This window comes from Hypanus sabinus, chromosome 11 (genome assembly GCF_030144855.1).
Source record: "Hypanus sabinus isolate sHypSab1 chromosome 11, sHypSab1.hap1, whole genome shotgun sequence".
Classification (NCBI taxonomy): Eukaryota; Metazoa; Chordata; class Chondrichthyes; order Myliobatiformes; family Dasyatidae; genus Hypanus; species Hypanus sabinus.
The window spans coordinates 98,231,719-98,254,521 of record NC_082716.1 but is presented as its reverse complement, the minus strand read 5'-3'; the positions used below and the strand labels follow the sequence as shown (position 1 = coordinate 98,254,521).

The 22,803-nt window shown below is 44.1% G+C and overlaps 1 protein-coding gene across 4 annotated transcripts in view; it reads right to left on the bottom strand.

Moving 5' to 3' along the window:
• The window catches only part of cop1 (COP1 E3 ubiquitin ligase), a 167,585-nt gene that overhangs the window by 130,373 nt on the left and 14,409 nt on the right, over window positions 1–22,803 (bottom strand). For all 4 annotated transcript variants that reach the window (XM_059984959.1, XM_059984960.1, XM_059984961.1 and 1 more), the window contains 2 exons: window positions 19,737–19,796; window positions 2,575–2,672 (listed from right to left, as the gene is read on the bottom strand). In XM_059984959.1, the coding sequence (XP_059840942.1) occupies window positions 2,575–2,672; window positions 19,737–19,796 (158 nt within the window). The remainder of the gene's footprint in view (window positions 1–2,574; window positions 2,673–19,736; window positions 19,797–22,803) is intronic.

Below are 22,803 nucleotides of genomic sequence, written 5' to 3'. Positions count from 1 at the left end.
TTAAAACAGCATTTGTCCATCACCCATATATCTATACACTTTGTTTCTCCTTTGCTATTGCTCCCCATCCTCTGGTTCTATCATCCTTCCTCATCTGTTTCCATCTATCATCTACCCTAACCTTCCCCTCCCTTTCTCCACCAAGTTCTATCTGTTAAATTTCACGACCCATCGCCCCCACCATCACCACCTTGTTTCCACCGGCCTCTGCTACAACCCTCCTTCTCACTTCTTTATACCAGCTATCCTCCCTTTACACACATTCCTGAGTCAGGATCTTGACTTGAAATATCAACCATCTCTTTGCCTCCACAAGGTGCTGCCAGACCTGCTGAGTTCTTCCTGCAGTTTAATCTCCAGTACGTGTATACTTGAAGAGCCATGATCCAACACTGGAAGGCGGAATCAGGCTGGACAACTCTTGTTCAATTGGTCAATGCACAAAGGGCTAAATGATCTCCTCGATCAGATATTTTAAATGACTACATGAAATGTATAATGTGGATCAGATAGACTCAAACTCCCTCTAGTGTCCAGTGGAACAATGTGGCAATATTTCTGATTGAAGATCACCAATAGCTCAGTATAACTTTGGACATCTACCTCAGCCTCCCTCCAAAACTCAAGATGCAATTCAGTACAAATTTCTTTATCAAAGAGTAACAAGAACATAAATCTCACTAGCACAATGTGCTTAAAGCAAATGATATGGGTGTATCTAATGAAAGGCTAGTTAATCAGTAAAACGAGGCATACAGAGATTTAGTGAAACATTAATAGAGTCATACAGACTACCTAGGCCAAATAGCCCATTCCCATGCCACTTTATTGTAATCACATGCATTTTCTTAACTGTTCTAGTCACACTGATTCAGAGAATAAATTATTATACTGGTATAAACTCACATTTGTCAGATTTATGCCATTCATTTCAAGTGCCATTGTGCCATGCTGTCTATCAATTAACTACCTGATCAAATTAATGAAAATTCCTTGCAGTCAACTGAAATTGGCCATGCCTTCCTAAGTTACGTCATGCCTGTATTCTTCCCTGTATGCACCACCTGCACAACTACCTTGCTGTCTTGAGGCAAGTTAGGGTGGATAAATCCACAGAGCCTGACAAGATATTCCCTCATACATTGTGGGAGGGTATTGCAGAAATTGCAGGGACCCTTGCAGAGATATTTAAAACATCTGTAACCACAAGTAAGGTGCAGGGACTGGAGGATAGCAAATGCTGTTCAGGTGGTTCATAAAGGGCAAAAGCAGAATAAGCTGGAATTGGCCAGTGAGCATGACATTAGTAGTGGGTAATTTATTGAAAGGTATTCTAAGGGAATAGATATACAAGTCTTTGTTTAGACAGGTGCTGATTAGGGAGTCTTCCAGGAAGTGAATGTAACCTACACAAACTTTAGCAAAGCCTTTAACAAGAGCCCATTTGGGTGGTTGTTGAAGAAAGTTCAGTAACTTGGCATTCAGGATGAGGTAGTAAATTGGATTTTATCTTGGCTTCGCAGAAACCACCAAAGAGTGATACTAGATAGCTTTCTCTCTGACTAGAGGCCTGTGACTAATGGTGTGCCACAGGGATTAGTGCTGGGTCTGTTGCTGTTTGTCATCTATATCAACAATCTAGATTATAATGTGGTTAACTGGATCAGCAAATTTGCGGGGCCTAGAGAACAGCTTGAAAGACTATCAAAATTTGCAGCAGGAGCTGGACCAGCTGGAAAAATGACAGATGAAATTTAATGCAGACAAGTGTGAGGTGTTGCACTTTAGGGGAGTTAACCAGGGTAGGACTTGCACAATGAAAAGTAGGGTGCTGTGGAATTCAGTAGAACAACCGCATCTGGCAATACAGATCCATAATTTCTTGAAAGTGGCATTACAGGTAGATAGGGTCATAAAGAGCTTTTAGCACATTGGTTTTCATAAATCAAAGTATTCAGTACAAGAGTTGAGATATTATGTTAAAGTTGTACAAGATGTAGGTGAAGCCAAATTTGTGTATTGTGTTCAGGTCACTTATTTACAGGGTTGATATCAAGAAGATTGAAAGGGTACAAAAAAAATTCAAAGGATGTTGCCAAGACCTGAGGACCTGAGTCATAGGGAAAGGTTGAATAGATCATGACTATTCCCTGGAGCACAGGAGAAAGAGAGAAGACGATACAAGGATACAAAATTATGAGGGTACAGACAGAGAAAATGCAAGCAGGCTTTTTCCAGAGGGTGGGTGAGACTAGAACTAGAAGTCACGGGTTAAGGGTGAAAGGTGAAATGCTTAAGGGCAACCTCTTCACTCAGAAGGTAGCAAGCGCGAAATGAGCTGCCAGCAGAAGTGGTGGATGCAGATTTGATTTCAACATTTAAGTTTGGATAACTACATGGATGGGAGGGGTACAGACTGATGGGACAAGACAGAATGATAGTTTGGCATAGACTAGATGGGCCAAAGGGCCAGATTCTGCTCTGTAGTGCTCTATAACTCTACTACACACGTTATTTTATTGATCAGCTTTACTGATACTATTGAATGATCTGAACTTGCAAACAGAGACTTACCTAGAAAGTTAGGATACAGCTGATCAACATTATCAATCACATAATTACACTTCGGGCACCGGTTACTGACCTCAAGGCTCTGTCGAATACATTTATAGCTGTAGAAAGAGCAGGTGGCAAGTTAGAATAATCATCTTTAACCCAAATGAGTTTACAGTGCATTTCATTTCACCTATTTATTATTAAACTTACTCAAGGGCTCATCTTTGTTCAATAATTAAACACACCAACTTGGATCTGACAACTACTCCAAACAGAACATAAATCAGGGTCACCAAACTTTTTGCACCGCAGACCAGTTAAATATTGACAATATTCTTGTGGACCGGCCGAAAGGGGTGGGGGTGGTGGTGTTAATCACGACCGGAATATAGGTGTTAAGTCAACTATAAGTCACTTATAAGTGGCTAATACACTCAATTTCATGTCTAAAAGGGGTTATCTAATGAATTTTATATTAAACACACAGCAAATATTTTCCTCGCATGAATATAGTGAAGTTAATTATAACTCACTTATAAGTCAATAGCATCATAACATTTTAAGTAATATGTGGATATTAAACACATATTTTCCTCGTATGAACATATAAAATCATTGCAACACACCAGTGAGAGGACAAGAGCGACTGAGCCCGCCCCCCCTTGTAGGTAAGTTGGATCTCTTGGCCGACAAAAGTTTGGCTCGAGGGATGACTTTCAGTTTGCTCAGCTACCTACGAAACCCTGAGCCCGAATTAGGTCATCTGCGAATATTTTAGTACCGGGTTCCCTACATCATTGGGTGTGTTAAAAAGGTTTAGAGGCAGTACCCATCTGTTCGTGCTCCAGGCCAGTAGCAACAGTACTTCTCGCTGGCCACGCAAGGCATCCAGTTACCTGAGGGTAACCAGTGATCCCTGGCACTAGGGTATCACTGCGTTTAGATGACTGATGACCTTGCGTGGGTAATGACTTCACGTGCGTAATGACCTCGCGTGCGTTCAAGTTCAACAGTGGGCATGACACGGAATGAGGAAAGGTGCAGCTGACTCATATCGTTTCATATCGCCAAATCATATTGTTTTCTCGCGGCCTGGTAGCATATGCTTTGCGGCCCGGTGGTTGGGTACCACTGGCAAAGATAGCCAGCCTAACTAGAGAAGGTACTGGATGCGGTTGTGAACACTGAGTCCACACTGTCACAGGGTGACCAAGCTTCCTGTGAAATTTAGGACTCAGGAAATCAAGAACACAAAAAGAGTGCAGAAAGAACTCAATCAGGTGGCATCTTATGGTGAAAAAATGAACAGTGGACATTTCAGGTCAAGAGACTTCAAGTAAGGAGTGAGATAAGAATGGCCTGCAAGCCAAGGTCCCAAATGAGATAGGTCAATATCAATACTGTAAAGCAAAGCCTGACAAATGTACACTAGGGCAGATACTTGCAGCTCAATATGCAATTGGACAAGTAGCATCATTTTTAAATAATGAAATAATGAGAGCTCAAGAAAAAATGTGTTCTGTGAAGGGTAAAGGATATGGACAGCAATTCAAAGAACTCTGGATTTGGGTTCTGTACAAGAGAAAAATGGAAACCGGTGGTAGGCCCAGAAAACTGTACTAATCAGCAACCTTCCTATTTCAGTTTTCTGGGCCTGCCACAGGTTTCCATTTTTCTCTTGTACAGAATCTAAATCCAGAGTTCTTTGTATTAATCAGCAACCTTCCTATTTTCAAAGAGCATAGGGAGTACTTAAAAAGGAATTAAGACAGTAAAGAGAAACATTAAATATCACTAGCAGACAAGATTAAAGAGAAAATGAAGCATTTAATAAATAAAGGGTATCACGAAAAGGGCCCATTGAGTGACTGAAATTTAAGTGTGGAATCAGAATATATGATAGATCTTAAATGAACATCTCATCTTTATTCACTAAAGGACATTGTACATAGCTGGGAGAGGGAAATACAACAAATTATTATAAAGGAATTAGATAAAGTTAAACAACTCCCAATGTCAGTGAAATGAATCCTGGTCTGCTATGGGAGTCAAGGGAGCAGACAAAGGTAAGGTAGCAGAAGACTGGACAGCAAATGTAGTAACTCTATTCAAAAAAAAGGCAGCTGGAATAAGCCAAGTAATTATAAAATAGTTTCTAACATTGGCATTTGGAATGGACAAGTCAGAGCCCAGACCTTAACCCAATTGAAATGCTGCAGCATGACTTGAAAAGGGCTGTTCATGCAAGGTACCCCAGAAATATTGAAAAACTGTAACAGTTTTGTATGCACGAATGGTCTAAAATTCCTCCTTCCCATTGTGCAAGTCTGATTAGCAGATACAGGAAATGTATGCTGGAGGTTTCTGGTGCTAAAGGAGGTTCTACCAGTTATTAAATACAAGGGTTCACATATATTTTCCAGTCTTGGCTGTGAATGATTAATGGGTTCAATAAAGACATGAAAAGTACAGTAGTTTAGGCAGATTGTGTTTTTCTATTATTGTGACTTAAATGAAGATCAGACCACATTTTATGAGTAATTAATGCAGAAAATCTGGTAAGTGCAAAGGGTTCTTGTACCTTGGTGAGGTACAGACAAACAATGGTAAAGACAACAAATGGAATTCTCGCCTTCATTAGCCAGGGCAAAGAACACAAGAGCAGTGAGGTTAAGGCACAATGTTATAAAACACTAATGAGGCCACAAGTGGAATTTAGATGGCCAGAGCTGCAGTAAGCACACTTTGGGAAGGATATTATTGCATTAAGGATGCAAAAGAGATTCATTAAGATGTTGCTTGGGCTGGAGCATGTCTGAAACAAAGAAAGTCTGGACTTTCTTTGAGCAGAGATAGCTGAAAGAGGTATACTGATGCAGTGTGACTACAATATATAATTTCTGCAAAATACAGTGGTTAAATCCCTTCCAAATCATCCTGACTTGACCATCTCTGGGTTACTTGGATAACATGGTTATAAAATAGTTAGCAATTCTGCCTGGTAGGTTTTCAGGGACTCAAGATTGATCCTGACCTCAGGTATATCTGGAATTGTCAAGAGAGGACAAATTAATTTTGATAATTTTGTAGAGACTGGTTTTCACTTTTACACAAATGAGTCTTTTTCTGCTGATCAGTGTTGTAAAAAACCAAATTAAATCCACTGTGATTCCAATGTTATAAAACAATAAAACACGAAAATTTCCAAGGCAGGGGTGAATATTTTTTATAGACACTGTAATGACAGCCACCTCAAGGATTAGTGAAGGGTAATAACAGCAAATCTGAAGGTGAAAGAAATATGATACACAAGGAAGGACTACTAACAATTTTCCTGACAATTTTCCTGAATTGGTCCGAGTTGGAAAGTTCTCTTACAGATAGCAGTATGACAAAAGATTAGAGAGAAACTAGCAACTGTAGACAAGAATAATCAGGAAATTTCTGGCTTCCAGTAAGATGGCAACATGTTCAGACGCATCAGCTGCTCTGGGTCCAAAGGTGTAACTGTTCGTTCTTTATGTCTTTTTTTAAAACAATTACAAGATACTGAACAAGGTATCAAGAATACCAAGTACTGCAGCTCTAACCCACTAGCAAGTTGCTCAATAGCAGTGGAGCTAGACTTGTTGGACATTGAGTTGCAGCCTGCTTCTGCCAGCATGGAAGCAGGGATCAGAGTCAGTGTGCGGAGGCAGTGCACGATCCAACAATCAGTGGAAATCATTGATTTGGACATTTTAATTGTCATTGCAAGACCCTTTTGGACACTGATAATTTAGAATACTGAGAGTCCAATTCAAAGGTTCATTGGTGGGGACGATGGTGGGGGAGCAGCATGGCCTCAGTTGGGCACAGATCAGGCCCTCAGCCTCGAGGTCACCTATTGTGGCAACCGGGGAAGGAGATGCTGGAGGTAGCTGTGTTCCACTGAATTCCGTAATGGAAGCTGCAGCTGCACTTGCACAAGATGAGGGACTGCTGAGGGCTTGCAGTAGCATAGCTCCAGAACAACATCCATGCACCATCAACATCTACAGGTCATGACACTCAAGGATTTGGGTTACATTATTATTTTTAATACTTTTTTGTAATTGTATATTTTTCTGTGATCATAATTATATGTGCTGTTGGTACAGTGTTTTGTACTTTGTTCCCAGAGGAAAGCTGCTTCATATGGCTGAATGACAATTGAACTTGAAACTAAAGTTTGGGATAAGGGGCTTTTAGAGGGTAAGCAGCTAAGAATGCAATCCTTTGGAACGTGACCCTTGAGATGACCACTAGGGTTTTAAGAGGATGGGAGTTAACTTTGCACTTCAGGGTAATCCTGAACATTGATTATTTTTGTCAGGCTTGAAAATAATCTGGCAACCTCACACTAGAACCTGGGCTACGCTGCTGGCGAATCACTCCAAGCCTAGATTTCGCTGCCGAAGGTGCCTTCTCAACCTCTCCTCTGTCCACTCTTTAAAAGGAGGTTGCCTGGATTGGAGGGCGTACATTATGAGAATAGGTTGAGTGAACTTGGCCTTTTCTCCTTGAAGCGAAAGTTGACAGGTGACCTGACAGAGATGCATAAGATGATGAGAGTGCGGATAGTCAGAGGCTTTTTCCCAGGGATGAAATGACTAACACAAGGGAGCATAGTTTTAAGGTGCTTGGAAATAGGTATTGAGGGTAGGTTTTCCCCACACAGAGACTGGTGAGTGCATGGAATGCACTGCCAGCTGTGGTGGTGGAAGCTGATACAATAGAGTCTTTTAAGGACCTCATAGATAGGTACATGAAGCTTGGAAAAATAGAGGGCTACGCACTGGGGAAATTCTAAGCAGATTCTAGAGTGGGTTACATGGTCGGCACAACATTTCTATGTTTTATGTAATAGCTTAAATGTCCAGATTGGGCCTGGAAAAGCTGAGCCAAACCTCTGTCATATAGATTCGATCTTGGGCCTTGTCAGATGTAAACAAATTGGGGATAAGGGCTTATGCTGGAGAAGGTTTCAAAATGAGAGACTAATGATCTTAAAAAGGCTAAAGGAACACTAGGGCAAGAATAGCCGACATATAGCTCCACAATGGAAGAGAAAATAGAGGGCCAAAGGCAAAACAGTTGGGATTATTTGATTCAAAGTACAGAACTCTTTTCAGAGCCACAGACAACGGGAACATTAAAAGGACAGAAGATTTGGCAAGGAAGTGTTCAGTGGAGTCTGTATCTGTGATGGATACAATGGGGATATGAATGCTAAGTGGACAGTCATGAACACAAAGAATTGTGAGAGTGAAATATGGAAAAGACAAAGATGAATTGAGAAATTTCATTTCACACAATGTTACTTCCTGCAGAGACAAAGAAATAAAGCAGTGAAAGCATCTCACTGAGAAAGTTGTGATACTTGCGTAGATATTCAAAGAATTTGAATTTTAAGAGTGGTCGGACTGAAACAAAGTCAAGGAAAAACATGCCAGACTAGGGAAATACTAAAAGAAATGTAATTGTGGCAGGGAAATGAGAAGTACAGCAGATAGAAGTCTCATTTAACAGGAAGCCACTTTCAATCATTTTCTAGGTTTATAGACAGAATGTTGATTTGAATCTCCACAAATGGATACAATGAGCTTCATTCACAAGAAACTAAAAATGTAGAAATGTGAAGTCAATGGTTTATCCACAGGTAGAGGCCACAATTTGACAGCCAATATAGCGAGCTGAATTGGGAGTAGACAGGCTGGAAAAAGCAGCCAAAATAGTACCCTTTGTGTAGGCCTGAAACTAATAATTATTACAAAACATTCTGGTGTTCTCTCACACCTTTAGTGATAAGACAATCTCATCAAAACAAAATTACTCTGGGCTTTGATGTCAAGACCATAATTATTGCCAATAGCCCAAGAAGGTTGGAGCATGTTGCCTTCTTCAATCTCTACAGTCCTTTTGGTGAAGATGTTTCTAGTGTTGAGTAGCAGGTTTCAAAATTTAAGCTCTATATAAAGGAGGAACGATGACTTGGAGGGAAATTGGCAGCTGCTGACATACCCTTGCTAGTCCTATCCTATTAATGATAGATGCTGTTGACTTGAAAGATGCTGACAGCAATCTAGGCAAGCATGAAATATATTTCATAGATGACGCACACAAAAGCCACAATGCGCCTAGTGCAGGGAGTGACTATTCATGATGGTGGATTGGGGGCCAATCTGGGCAGAATCAATCTTCTGGAGTGTTGTTTCATCTGCACTCTATTGTCACCAAACAATTGATACTAAAGCAAGTGATAAGTATTCTATTGCACTTTCAACTCATGGAAGGGTTTTTGGGAATCATATTGAGAGCAAATTGAAATTCAAAGTTGAATGCACATTAATTAAGGTATCTATACATGTCACCATATACTATATTGAAATTAATTTTTTGCAGGCATTGACAATAGAACAGAGAAATACAATAGAATAAACAAGCAACCAATGTGCAAAAAACAAACTGGGCAAAGTAAATAAATAACACAGAGAACATGAGTTGAAGAAGACAGTGAGTCCATAGATTGTGAAATCAATTCAAATTATCCATGTTGATACAGGAGCTTGATGGCTGAAGGGTCATAAATGTTCCTGAACCTGGTACTTTGAGACCCAAGGATCCTGTATCTCCACACACAGGATACTTAGTTCCTAACATGTTATTGTTGCCTTCATACTTGTGTGGTTAGCCCACGAGTTTCTGATCAATAGCAACTTGAGACATTGATGCGAATAACAGACAGTATTGAATGTCAACAGCGGATAGCAATGTCAGTATTACATGCCACCTATTAGTATTCTTTAAGTGGGAGGGTGAACAGTCAGAAGCCATGGTCCACGTAGGTACTAATGACATGAGTAGAACCTGGTGATGAGGTTCTGCATAGAGAGCTCAGTAAGTTAGATACTAAGTTAAAGGGCAAGACCTCCAGTGTTGTGATCTCAGGATTGCCACTAGTGCCACCTGCTGTGATACCAGAACTGGGAAGATTATGTAGTTCAGTATATGGCATAGGAGTTGGTATAGGAAGGACCAGTTTTTTAGATGATTGGGCTCCCTTCCAGTGAAGGTAGGACCTGTTCAGAAGGGATAATTTGCACATTAACTGGAGGGGGACTAATATCCCAATGGGAAGGTTTGTTAATGCTGCATGGTGGGGTTTAAACTGGAGTTGCAGGGCATGGGAACGAAAGTGCCAGAACAGTTAGATGTTGTGGAAGCAGATGTTGATTAGTCCTCCAACAAAGTTAGGAATTAAAAGGTTCCTACTGTCTTGAGCAGTGCATATTTCAATGCAAGCAGTATCAAAGGAAAAGTGGATGATAGTGCTGAAGATGAGGCAGATGGTTTACAAACAGAGGCAAAGTGTACTGAAGAGAGGTTGTTGATAAAGTAAAATTGCAGTCAACAGGATGAGGCTACATAAAAGGTGGGTGAAAATCCAAATGGGTGAAAACAGAACTGGAAGTGTTATACTTGAATGTGCACACTACACAGAATAGCATAGATGTACCTGTAGAACAGTTGCATATTGGCATGTATGATGTTGTAGGCATCACTGAATCATGGTTAAAAGGTTATAGGAGCCTATTGTCCAAGGATACACATTGTGTCAAAAGGACTGGTAGGAAGGCTGAAGGGACAGCATTGCTGTTGGTAAACAATGAAATCAAATCTTTAGAAAGAGGTGTCATAGGGTCAGAAGGTGTCAAATCTTTGTGGATAGAGCTAAGGAACTGTGAGGGTAAAAAAAAACCCTAATGGAGTTGAATACAGACCCCCAAACAATAGTACAGGGAGGTTCTATAAATTATAACAGGAGATAGAAAATGCATGCCAAAAGGCCAAATTACAATAGTTATGGTGGATTTCAATATAAAAGCAGATTGGGAAAAATCAGATTAGTGCTGGAGTCCAGGGAGGGAATTTCTAGAGTGCCTACTAGATAACTGTGGCGACCCACTTTCTGCCCAGACAAACCGGCTCACAAATAGCCAGCGCGCGAGGGGAGACTTTGGTAATGCACCTCTGACATCATTTCCGCCCGGACAGGGCGGGCGCTAGGGATTAAATGCCAGTGCCGCGAAGTTTGAATAAACTAGTCTCGGAATGACTTACCGACTGCGTGTCGTTATTTCAGCGCTGTGTGTAGCACATCACTACATTGGTGACCCCGACGGTCCAAACAGGATTTGGACCAAACAGGATTCTTCACCTGTTCACATTCGCTAAAACTGCCGACTTTCTGGACGCTGTGACCACGCGTGTGGTTTAGCCAGTTCCAGATTCTGCAGATATCTTTTGATTCCACGCATTACTACCATGTGGTGAGTGCCCTTGACCAGGAGATGGCCGCCCAGGTTGCAGATTTCATACAGTCGCCCCCGGAAGAAGGCAAATATGAAGCATTCAAAGCGCTGCTCATTGGGACCTTTGGCCTCTCACGGCGTGAGCAGGATGCCCGCCTGCTTCACCTGGATGGTTTGGGAGACAGACTGCCGTCAGCATTGATGAACGAGATGCTGGCCCTGGCTGACGGACACAAGCCCTGCCTCATGTTCGAGCAAGCGTTCCTAGAGCAACTGCCCAAGGACATACATTTGCTACTGGCCGACGCAGATTTCAGTGACCCCCGGAAGGTGGCGGTCCGGGCAGACGTGCTGTGGAAAGCCAAGAGGGAGAGCATGGCATCCATCGGTCAGATTACCAGGCCACGTGCCCAACAGCAGACCAGACCAGGCCCGGCAGAGGGGCGCACACAACACAGAGGCAGGAGTGAGGAGGCCAGTGAACAGTGGTGTTTCTACCACCAGCAGGGGGGCACAAAAGCCTGCCGTTGTCGCCCGCCCTGCAAGGGCCAGGGCCAGCTGCTGCTAATGACTATGGCAGCTGGCCACCAGGACAGCCTCTTGTACGTCTGGGACAAACAGTCGGGACACCGCTTCTTGGTCGACACCGGAGCGGAAATCAGCGTCTTGCCCCTGACGGGGTACAACACCCGCAACAGGAAGCCAGGACCCATCCTGAGGGCCGCAAACGGCAGCACAATACGGACCTACTGCACCTGCACAGTGCAGTTGCAGTTCGGTGCCAGCCGGTTCACATGGGACTTCACACTGGCCGCCGCGGCCCAACCACTCCTGTGGGGTGGACTTCTTGCGAGCTCACAGCCTGCTGGTCGACTTGCAAGGGAAAAGACTGGTACATGCCGAGACTTTCCAGACGTTCTCCCTGGGTGAAGCCAAGTTGCCGGCCCCACACCTGGACTCCATCACGTTGTCAGGCAACAAACTCACCAGAATCCTGGCAGACTTTCCATCGATTCTGGCACTGCAGTTCATGGCAGCCATGCCCAGACACGGGGTTCAGCACCACATCCCCACCAAGGGACCACCCCTCCACTCCCACGCACGAAGGCTCCCCCCAGCGAAGGAGGAGTTCAAGAGGATGGAGGAATTGGGGATCATATGGAGGTCCGACAGCTCATGGGCCTCCCCCCTGCACATGTTGCCCAAAGCAGCTGGGGGTTGGAGACCATGCGGCGACTACCACAGACTGAACGAGGCTACAACTCCAGACCGCTACCCCGTGCCCACATACAGCACTTTGCAGCAAACCTGCACGGGGCAAGAATATTTTCCAAAGTAGACCTCGTCCGGGAATACCATCAAATCCCAGTGCACCCTGAAGACATCCCCAAAACAGCACTTATCACCCCGTTCGGCCTGTTCGAGTTCCTCCGAATGCCGTTCGGCCTGAAGAATGCCGCACAGACATTCCAGCAGCTAATGGACGCGGTTGGACACGACCTGGACTTTGCTTTCATCTATTTGGACGACATCCTTCTAGCCAACAGTAGTCGCCAGGAGCATCTGTCCCACCTCCGCCAGCTCTACTCCCGCCTGAGTGATTTCGGCCTCACGATCAACCCGGCCAAATGCCAGTTCAGTCTCGATACCATCGACTTCCTGGGCCACATGATTACCAAAGACGGTCACCTCTGCCTGCCAAGGTAGACACGATCCGCCATTTTACCCGGCCCAACACAGTCAAAGGCCTACAGGAGTTCGTTGGAATGGTGAACTTCTACCGCCATTTCCTCCCCTCAGCAGCCCGTATCATGCGCCCTTTGTACACCCTGATGTCGGGTAAAGGCAAGGACATTACTCGGGATGAGGAGGCCGCGGCCACTTTCGTTAAAACCAAGGAAGCCTTGGCAGATGCCGCGATGCTGGTGCACCCCAGAATGGACGTTCCAACCGCACTCACGGTGGACACATCCAACACAGCAGTCGGTGGGGTGCTGGATCAGCTAATCGTGGGGTGCTGGCAACCCTTGGCATTCTTCAGCAAGCACCTACGACCACCTGAACTCAAGTACAGTGCTTTTGACCGGGAGCTGTTGGCACTGTATCTGGCAATCCGGCATTTCAGGTACTTCTTAGAAGGCAGGCCGTTCACCGCATTCATGGACCACAAACCGTTGACCTTCCCGTTCACGAAGCTGTTCGATCCCTGGTCGGCTTTCCAGCAGCGACATCTGTCCTACGTCTCCAAGTACATGACGGACATCCAGCATGTCCTGGGAAAGGACAACATCATGGCAGACGCACTCTCCAGACCAGCTGTCCAGGCCCTATCCCTAGGAGTGGACTATGCAGCACTGGCGGAGGCGCAGCAGGCAGACGACAAGATGCCCAGATACAGGACCGCAGTCTCGGGTTTGCAGCTGCAGGACTTTCTCGTAGGCTCAGGTGAGAGGACCCTCCTGTGCGATGTGGCTACCGGCCAACCTCGCCCCATCGTCCCGGCAGCCTGGAGGCGGCGAGTTTTTGACTCCATACATGGTTTGGCGCACCCATCTATTGCTGGTCTCCAGCAAGTTCGCGTTGCACGGACTTCGCAAGCAGGTCAGTGAATGGGCCAGAACGTGCACGCAGTGCCAAACAGCCAAAGTGCAGCGGCACACTAAAGCCCCGCCGTAGCAGTTCGAACCCACCCACCGGAGGTTCGACCACATTCACGTGGATATCGTCGGCCCCCTACCAGTGTCCCAAGGAGCGCAGTACCTCCTAACTGTGGTAGACCAGTTTACGAGGTGGCCAGAGGCGGTCCCGCTCACCGACACATCTGCCAATTCCTGTGCCGGAGCACTGATTGCAACCTGGGTAGCACACTGCAGGGTACCGGCCCACATTACCTCCGACAGAGGTGCCCAGTTCACCTCCAGCCTGTGGTCAGCTGTGGCCAGCCTGTTGGGAACACAGCTACACCACACTACTGCCTACCACGCACAGTCAAACTGACTAGTGGAATGCTTCCACTGTCACTTGAAGTCGGCTCTCATGGCCCGCCTGAAAGGACCTAACTGGGTGGATGAGCTTCCCTGGGTCCTGCTTGAAATTTGCACAGTGCCCAAAAAGGATCTGCACACCTCGTTGGCCGAGTTGGTGTACGGCGCACCCCTGGCCATCCTGGGAGAGTTCATACCAGCTCCAAGGGGGCAAGAGGAAGAACCCGCAGCAGTCCTGGACAGGCTACGCGAAAGGCTCGGCAACCCGGCCCCCATACCGACTTCACAGCACAGGTGGACCCCGACCCATGTACCCAAAGTCCTGCAGGACTGTAAGTTTGTGTTTGTATGAAGGGGCGGACACCGGGCACCGCTACAGCGGCCGTCCGAGGGGCCGTTCAAGGTGATCAACAACAACGGGTCCACGCACATTCTGGACATGGGGCGAGAGAGGTTTTCACAGTGGACCGACTCAAACCAGCCCATGTGGACTTGGCGCAGCCTGTCAAGGTTCAGGCACCACGGCGCAGAGGTAGACCTTCCAAACATAGGCTGATCCAGACTGTGGACATTGGGGGGTATATCGCTGGTTCGGGCGGGGGCAACCCACTTTCTGCACAGGCGAACCGGCTCACAAATAGCCAGCGCGCGGAGAGAGACTTCGGTAATGCACCTCTGACGTCATTTCCACCCAGAGAGGGCGGGCGCTAGGGATTAAATGCCAGCGCCGAAGTTTGAATAAACTAGTCTTGAAACGACTTACCGACTGAGTGTCGTTATTTCAGCGCTGCGTGTAGCACATCGCTACATAGTTTTTCAGAACAGCTCATGGTTTTGCCCACTTGAGGATTAGCTATTCTGAATTGGGTGTTGAGCAATGAACCAGAATTGATTGGAGAGCTTAAGGTAAATTAACCCCTAGGGGCAAGTGACTATAATGTGATAGAATTCACCCTGAAATTTGAGATGGCAAAACTAAAGTCAGATCTATTCAGTATTACAGTGGAGTAAAAGGAATTACAGAGGCATGCGAGAGGAGCTGACTAGAATTGATCGGAAAATAACACTGACAGGAATATGGCAGAACAGCAATGGCTGAAATTTCCGAAAGCAATTCAGAAGACACAGGATATATTCATTCCAAGAGGGGAAGAACTGTTCTAATGGAAAGGTGGCACAACCATGGCCAACAAGAAAAGTAAAGCCACCATAAAAGCCAAAGAGGGCATATAACTGACCAAAAATTAGTGGGAAATTAGAAGATTGGGAAGCTTTTAAAAACTAACAGAAGGCAACTAAAAAAGCCATTAACAAAAAGATAGAACACGAAAGTAAGCTAGTTTTTTTCAGATACATAAAGTATAAAAGAGAGACGAGAGTGAATATCGAAACGATGGAAAACGATGCTGGAGTGGTAGTAATGGGGACAAGGAGATGGTGGATGAATTGAATAGTATTTTGCACCAGTCTTTACTGTGGAAGACACTAACAACTTGGTGGTAGTTCCAGGTGTCATGAAATGTGTGAAGTTACCATTAATAGATAGAAGGTTCTCAGGTAACTAAAAAGTCTGAAGTTAGATAAGTCACCTGGACCAGATAGAGTACAGCCCAGGGTTCTGAAAGAGGTGGCTGAAAAGATTGCAGGCATTAGTAATGCTCTTTCAAGAATTACTAGATTCTGGAACGGTTCCTGAAGACTGGAAAATTGCAAATGTCACTGCACATTTCAAGAAGGGAGAGATAAGAAAGGAAACTAGCCTAATGAGTCTGGCCTTAGTGGCTGGGAAGATATTGGAGTCAATTATCGAGAATGAGGTCTTAGGGTACTTGGAGGCACATGTGAAAATAGGCCAGTTAGCATGGTTTCCACAAGGGAAAATCTCGCCTGGCAAATCTGCTGGAATTCTTTGAAGAAACTACAAACAGGATTGCCAAAGGAGAATCAGCTGATGTTGTGTACTTGGATTTTCATAAGGCCTTTGACAAGGTATCACACTCGAGGCAGCACAACAAGCTACAGGCCCACGGTATTACAGAAAAGATTCTAGCATGGATAAGGCATTGGCTGATTGGCAGGAGGCAAAGAGTGGAAATAAAGGGAGCCTTTTCTAGTAGGCTGTTGGTGACTAGTGGTGTTCCACAGGGGTCTATGTTGGGACCAATTCTTTTTATGTTACATATCAATAATTTGGATGATAGCTTTGTTGCAAAGTTTGCAGACAATATGAAGATAGGTTGAAATACAGGTACTTTTAAGGAATTAAGGCTACAGGTGGACTTAGATGAGGAGAATGGGTAAAGAAATGGCAGGTGGAATACAGTGTCAGGAAGTGTATGGTCATGCACTTTGGTAGAAAAAATGAAAAGATTGACTATTTTCTAAATGGACGGAAAATACAAAAAAAACTGAGGTGCAAAGGAACTTGGGATTCCTTGTATAGGATTCCGCAAAAGTTAATTTGCAGTTTGAGTCTGTGGTAAGAAAAGCAAATGCAATGTTCGCATTTATTTCAAGAGGACCTTGAAAGCAAGGATGTAATGCTGAGACTTTATAAAGCACTGGTGAGGCCTCACTTGGGGCAGTTTTGGGCCCCTTATCTTACAAAGGATGTACTGAAACTGGAGAGGGTTCAAAGGAGGTTCACGAAAATGATTCCAGGATTGAATGGCTTGTCATATTAAGAGTGTATGAAAGCTCTGGGCCTGTATTTGCTAGGATTCAGAAGAATGATGGGTGACCTCATTGAAACCTATCAAATGGTGAAAGGTCTTGATAGAGTACATGTAGAGAGGGTGTTTCCTATGGTGGGAGAATCTAAGATCAGAGAGAACAGCCTCAGATGAAAACGAAGATGAAGAGGAATTTATTTAGACATTTAGAGTGGTGAATCTGGAATTCTTTGCCAAAGGCAGCTGTGGACACCAAATCTTTATGTATTTTTAATGCAGAGTTTGATTGGTTCTTGATTGGTCAGGGCATGAAGGGATAAGGGAAGAAAGCAGCTTAAGGCTGAGAGGGAAAATGGATCATTGGCTGATGGTCTATTGACTTATTTCTAAATCTTGCTAAGTTATCTAAATATTGCCATACATAAATATCCTGTGCTTCCTTTTCTGAACAGTGGCGAAGGGAATCAAATATTGTTCAATTATCAGCCAATTATCACATCTGACCTTGTGATTGGTCACTAATGGAAACAGATGAAGAATCAGCCTCAACCAAGTGCTGGATTCACATTTTAATAAGTTCCATTAAGTTTCTGGAATTACAGCATTTGGAAACTGCTAACTTTAAAAAAGTTTCCAACTTTCTTTCACAATTGTAGGATCAGAGATGGAGCTACTATGCAGAGGCTTTGACTGGTGGGATGGAGATACGTCTCCTGGTTATGCAGCCTCTGATGCCAGACAGACAATCCCTGAAGAGTATTGATGATGGCTGGGGTCACCTGTCATGTAAAGACACTGCCCAGAAGGCAATGGCAAACCGCTTCTTAGCTAATTTTTCTGTAGAACAATCATGGTCAAAACCACAAAAGAGAAAATCTGAAGAGCAACATCCGAGATCGAGGGATCAAGCAAGCGTATAGACGTCAGCAAGTTAGTCCAGCAGGAAGAGTTTAAAAGGAGACAGTTTTTTCTTCAGTGGTTTGATTGAGGGACAACTGCCCCAAGTGTGTGGACATCAGCGAGTGAGACCAGCGGAAGAGTTTAAAAAGAAGACAGCTTTATAGAGCTAGTGCCAGAGGAGCAGGTGACAGAGTAGAGTGAGTCAGAGTAGGAGGGCTTTGGCTCAATGGGGCTTCAGGGATAACGGGTCAAGGTGAGGTAAGTTACCTGTGAAGAACAGAAACAGGAAGTATGTGTGAGGCTGATGTTTTGTACTGGGTGTCAGATGTGGGAAGTCCGGGAAACTCCCAACCTGCCAAAAGGCCACATCTGTGCCAGGTGCCTTGAACTGCAGCTCCTTAGGGACTGGATTAGGGAACTGGAGATGCATCTGGATGACCTTTGTCTGGTCAGGGAAGGTGGGAAGGTGAGGAAGTGATAGAGAGGAGCTACAGGCAAGTAATCACACCAGGGTCTTAGACAGATAAGTGGGTAACGGTCAGGAGAGGGAAGAGCAAGAGTCAGCTACTAGAGAGTATCACTATGGCTGTCCCCCTTAACAATAAGTGCTCCTGTTTGAGTACTGTTAGGGGATGGGGTTGGCCTATCTGGGGGAAGAAACAGTGGCCATGCCTCTGGCACAGAGTCTGGCCCTGTGGCTCAGAAGGGTAGGGAAAGGAAGAAGGCAGCAGTAATAGGGGACTCTATAGTTAGGGGATCAAACAGCCGATTCTGTGGATACAGGAAAGAAACATGGATGGTAGGTGCCAGGGTCCAAGATGTTTCTGATCACGTCCACGATATCCTGGAGTGGGAAGATGAACAGCCAGAGGTTGTGGTACATATTGGTACCAACAACATAGGTAGGAAAAGGGAGGAGATCCTGAAATCAGACTACAGGGAGTTAGGGAGGAAGTTGAGAAGCAGGACCTTAAAGGTTGCAATCTCGGGATTACTGCCTGTGCCACATAACAGTGAGTATAGGAATAGAGCAAGGTGGAGGATAAATGTGTGGCTGAGGGATTGGAGCAAGGCACAGGGATTCAGATTTCTGGATCACTGGGGCCTCTTTTGTGGCAGATGTGACCTCTACAAAATGGACGGGTTGCATTTGAATCCGAGGGGGACCAATGTTGCCTGGAGTGGGGAACATGGCTTATGGGAATAAGTTGATTGAACTTGGCCTTTTCTTTATGGAGCAATGAAGGATGACAGGTGGCCTGATATAGGTGTATAAGAGGCATTGAATGTGTGGATAGTCAGAGGCTTTTTTCCAGGACTAAAATGGCTGACATGAGAGAGCACAGTTTTAAGGTGCTTTGAAGTAGGTACAGAGGAGATGTCAAGGCAAGTTTGTTTTTTTTAAAAAAACGCAGAGAGTGGTGAGTGCATGGAATGGGCTGCCAGCAATGGCTGTAGAGGCAGATACAATAGGGTCTTAAGAGACTCCTGGTGTACATAGAACTTAGAAAAATAGAGGGCTATGGGTAACCCTAGGTAATTTCTAAAGTACATACAATTTTGGCACAGCATTGTGGGCCAAAGGGCCCTATGTTTCTAAGTTTCTACACACACCCCAATACGCCAACTGTACTCTTTTCCATAAATGCTGAGTTCTTCCAGCATTTTGTGTATGATGATCAAGACGATGATTGCTCACATCATTTGACAATGAATGAATAGTGTATGCTTAGCACACACTCTCCTGACAAGCTTATCTCCAGGCCTAATTTTCAGTTGGATTAGGTGCAAATTTTGTGCCTTTAATGATACATGGACTTCACGCCATTCTGCCAAATCACAAATCCTAAATTTGCATTTCAAGACAAAGTAACATGAAGTGAAAATAATATTCATGTAGACCAAAATCCATCAAAATTTGGTTCACGGTACAATTCAGTCACATTTTAATAGAACATGTCACTTGCAAAACACCAACAAAACTTTATCACTTTCACAGTAACAATATTAAATTGAAGAACTTTTTGTCTTCACCTTTAAAAACTGTGGGTATTTAACTAGAAATCTGCTGATAAAAATCATGCTTTTGAAATACCAATATATGTGAAGTGTCATTTAGATTTTATTCCTGTAATTCCTTTACGATTATTACTCGTCAACAATTATAGCAGGTTTGTAGAGATTATTTTCCCCATTCAGTTTCCTATTTCACTTTTAGATCTACTCAGAAAAACCTGAAGAGATTGTTGTCCATGATAGATTTTGAAAGTTACTTAATGCCATGCACTTACCAGAAACTGTGACCACATTTTGTCATATGTGCCTCTTCAATCATCTCAAAACAGATAGGGCTGTGAAGGAAGAAATAAATAGAAACTTTTACTATCCATTGTCTCAACAGGAACATGGGCTAACAATTCATTAACTGTTTGAATAGCAAACTATGAGGATCAATCAATGGTAGGTACCATTTTCTGTATATGAGCCAGGGAAGAAATAGCCAGGTTTATATCTGATTATTTCACCACGGAACATGTGGAAATAGCCAGTGTCACTCTCAAGTTGCTCAGTGGTCACTGGCATAAGTACTGCAGACTTACATGGAAAAAAAGCAGGTGAATTCTGATGAAACAGAAATCCTGCCAAGTATACCAAATGAAACATTAGATTATTAACTAAACTCAGCATAGCAAATCTTTGAACAAGGCAAAGAATGACACCTAAAAGTCACTTGGGAAACCAGGAACCCTCAAATTTCTTGTAGGTTATTTATTCCCTGTCAAAATACTCATCCCTTTTTACAAGTGAGCACAAGATAATATTGTCAGTAAATTGAAAAAAACAGTGAAAAAACTTGATAAAACATTCATGGAACTGCATGTAATAAATTATATCAAATGCACTTAAAACAGAGAAAAAGTGGAAAGGGAGGGGAAATTAGTTGTGCCATTCTTAAAAATGAACATATGTACATAAATCGGGCTTTTGAATTTACTATCATGAGGGGAGATCATTTGTATGTAGGCGTGTCCATAACCCGGGGACATACTGTAAAGCCAACGGACTACAAACATATATGCACTAATTACAAACCAAAGCCAAATGACATGCCAAATCATAACAGGATGCCAATAGGCTAAGTTCCTGTCATATTCAGCAACATACTCTACAACACGAACAAAGTAGCAAGTACTAATGACCAACTTGCACAAGGAAAAGCCATTTTCAACAGGAGGACAAACAAGTACAACTTCACTCAGAGCACTAACTTTTTTCCCCTTGCATAGTACCTACAACACCAGAATCAGCCAGGCTACCCACTTGCAGAAGGAAGAAAAAAGCTTCAGCAGCACAGCTATTGAAAATAATCAGTGAGTAACTACCACCCACACCCCTGCACAATCTGGCTTCAATTACCAAAGAAAAACACAGCAGCCTGAACTGTATGGGAGCTGAATTCCACAGATACAAGTTTTTCACAAAAACATGGGGCCCATATACAACTAACCTGATAGGAGAAACATACAAGTAAAGCACAGGAAATGCACTTCGGCTCACTATGCTGTGCTAACCTACTTAAGCCAGTGACTCCAAATTCATCCAATCTCCCTGTCCTGCACAATGACCTTCCTTCTCTGAACATTCATGACACTATCTAACAGCATCTTACACACTAACTGCCTCTACCACCAACCACTGTGTAAAATAACTGTCCAGTACATCTCTTTCGTACTTCCCCCTCCCAAATTTATATACATACATGCTCATCACAGTTCCCTTGGGGACAATGAATTGTGTAGCAGGACTGAGATTTCAGAAGAAGCAAGGAGGGCAGTTGGGATATTCTGCGCACCACAACTTCCTTGGAGATGTTTGATTGTGCATATCTAGGAACTTAGCAAGGGCTAATAAAAAGCTAAGAATTAAGCGGAGTGCCCATTATGAGTGAGCAATGTTAGAGTGTAAAGCTGAGCCTTTCGTTCGTCTAAGTTTTGGAAAGGACAGGTATAGGCCATAGGTAATTTTTTTTTGTTATTTATTCTTTCTTTATTATAGCATATTTAGGTCAGTAGGGATGCCAGGCAGGATGGTGGAACGCTCCTCTTACGCAATGTAGGAAGGCAGGGAGACTGCCCGTGTCCCTGACAACTAGACCTGCAAGAAGTGCATCCAGCCGCAGCTATTAACAAACCGTGTAAAGGAGTTGGAGCTGGAACTGGATGAATGCAAGATCATTTGGGAGTTGAGGGGTTGAGAGGCAGGACATACAGAGAGGTAGTAACATTGAAGGTGCAGGTCACAGGTAGCTGGGTGCCTGTCATAAGGGGCAAAGGGATAAGCATCCAGTGCAGAGTACGCCTGCGGTCATTCCCCTCAAGAACTGGATTACTGCTGAGGGGGATGACCTAGCAGAAGAAAGCCACAGTGGTCAGGTCTCTGGGATTGAGTCAGGTTCTGTGGCTTAGAAGAAAAAGGGGGAAAAGAGGACAGCTGTAGTGACAGATTACTTAGGGGAACAAAAAGTAGGTTCTGTGGATGAGAATGAAATTCCCAGATGGTATGTTGCCTCCTGGGTGGCAGGATCAGGATTTTGGATTGAGTGGGAGGGTGAGCAGTTAGAGGTCATGGTCCACGTGGGGATGAGGGGTGACAAAGACCAGCAAAGTGAGTTTAGAGAGTAAGTGCCAAGTTAAAAAACAGGACCTCTAGGGTTGTGATCTGAGGATTGCTACCCATGCCACCTGCTAGTGAGGCCAGAAATAGGAAATACAGTTTAACATGTGGCTAAGGAGGTGGTACACAAGAGAGGACTTCAGATTTTTTGTATCATTGGGCTCTCTTCTATGGTAGGCGAGACCTGCACAGAAGGGATGGACTGCAGCTGAACTGAAGGGGGATTAACATCCAAGCGGGAAGGATTGCTAGTACTGCATGGAGGATGTTTAAACTGGAGTTGCAGGGGGATGAGAACCAGAACAGATAGTGGAGTGGTTGAGTAGAGAGATTTGTTAAGGCTACATACAAAGTCAGAAATCAAAAGGTTGAGCATGGTGGGACTAATCTTTTGAGCTGCAGATATTTAAATGCAATGAGTATTATAGGAAGGGTGGATGAGCTTGAGGCATAGATCACCATGTAGGATTAGGTCACTGACATTAGGGAGACTTGGTTGCAGAGGGGGCAAGACCAGCTGCTCAATGTCCAGGGCTCTGTTCTTTAAGACATGATAAAGCATGAGGGATTAAAGGGAAGGGGTGGCATTACTAGTCAGGGAAAATGTCACGGCAGTGCTCAATCAGGACAAACTGGAGAGCTTGTCTGGTGAGGCTTTATGGGTAGAACTGTTGATATGACCAT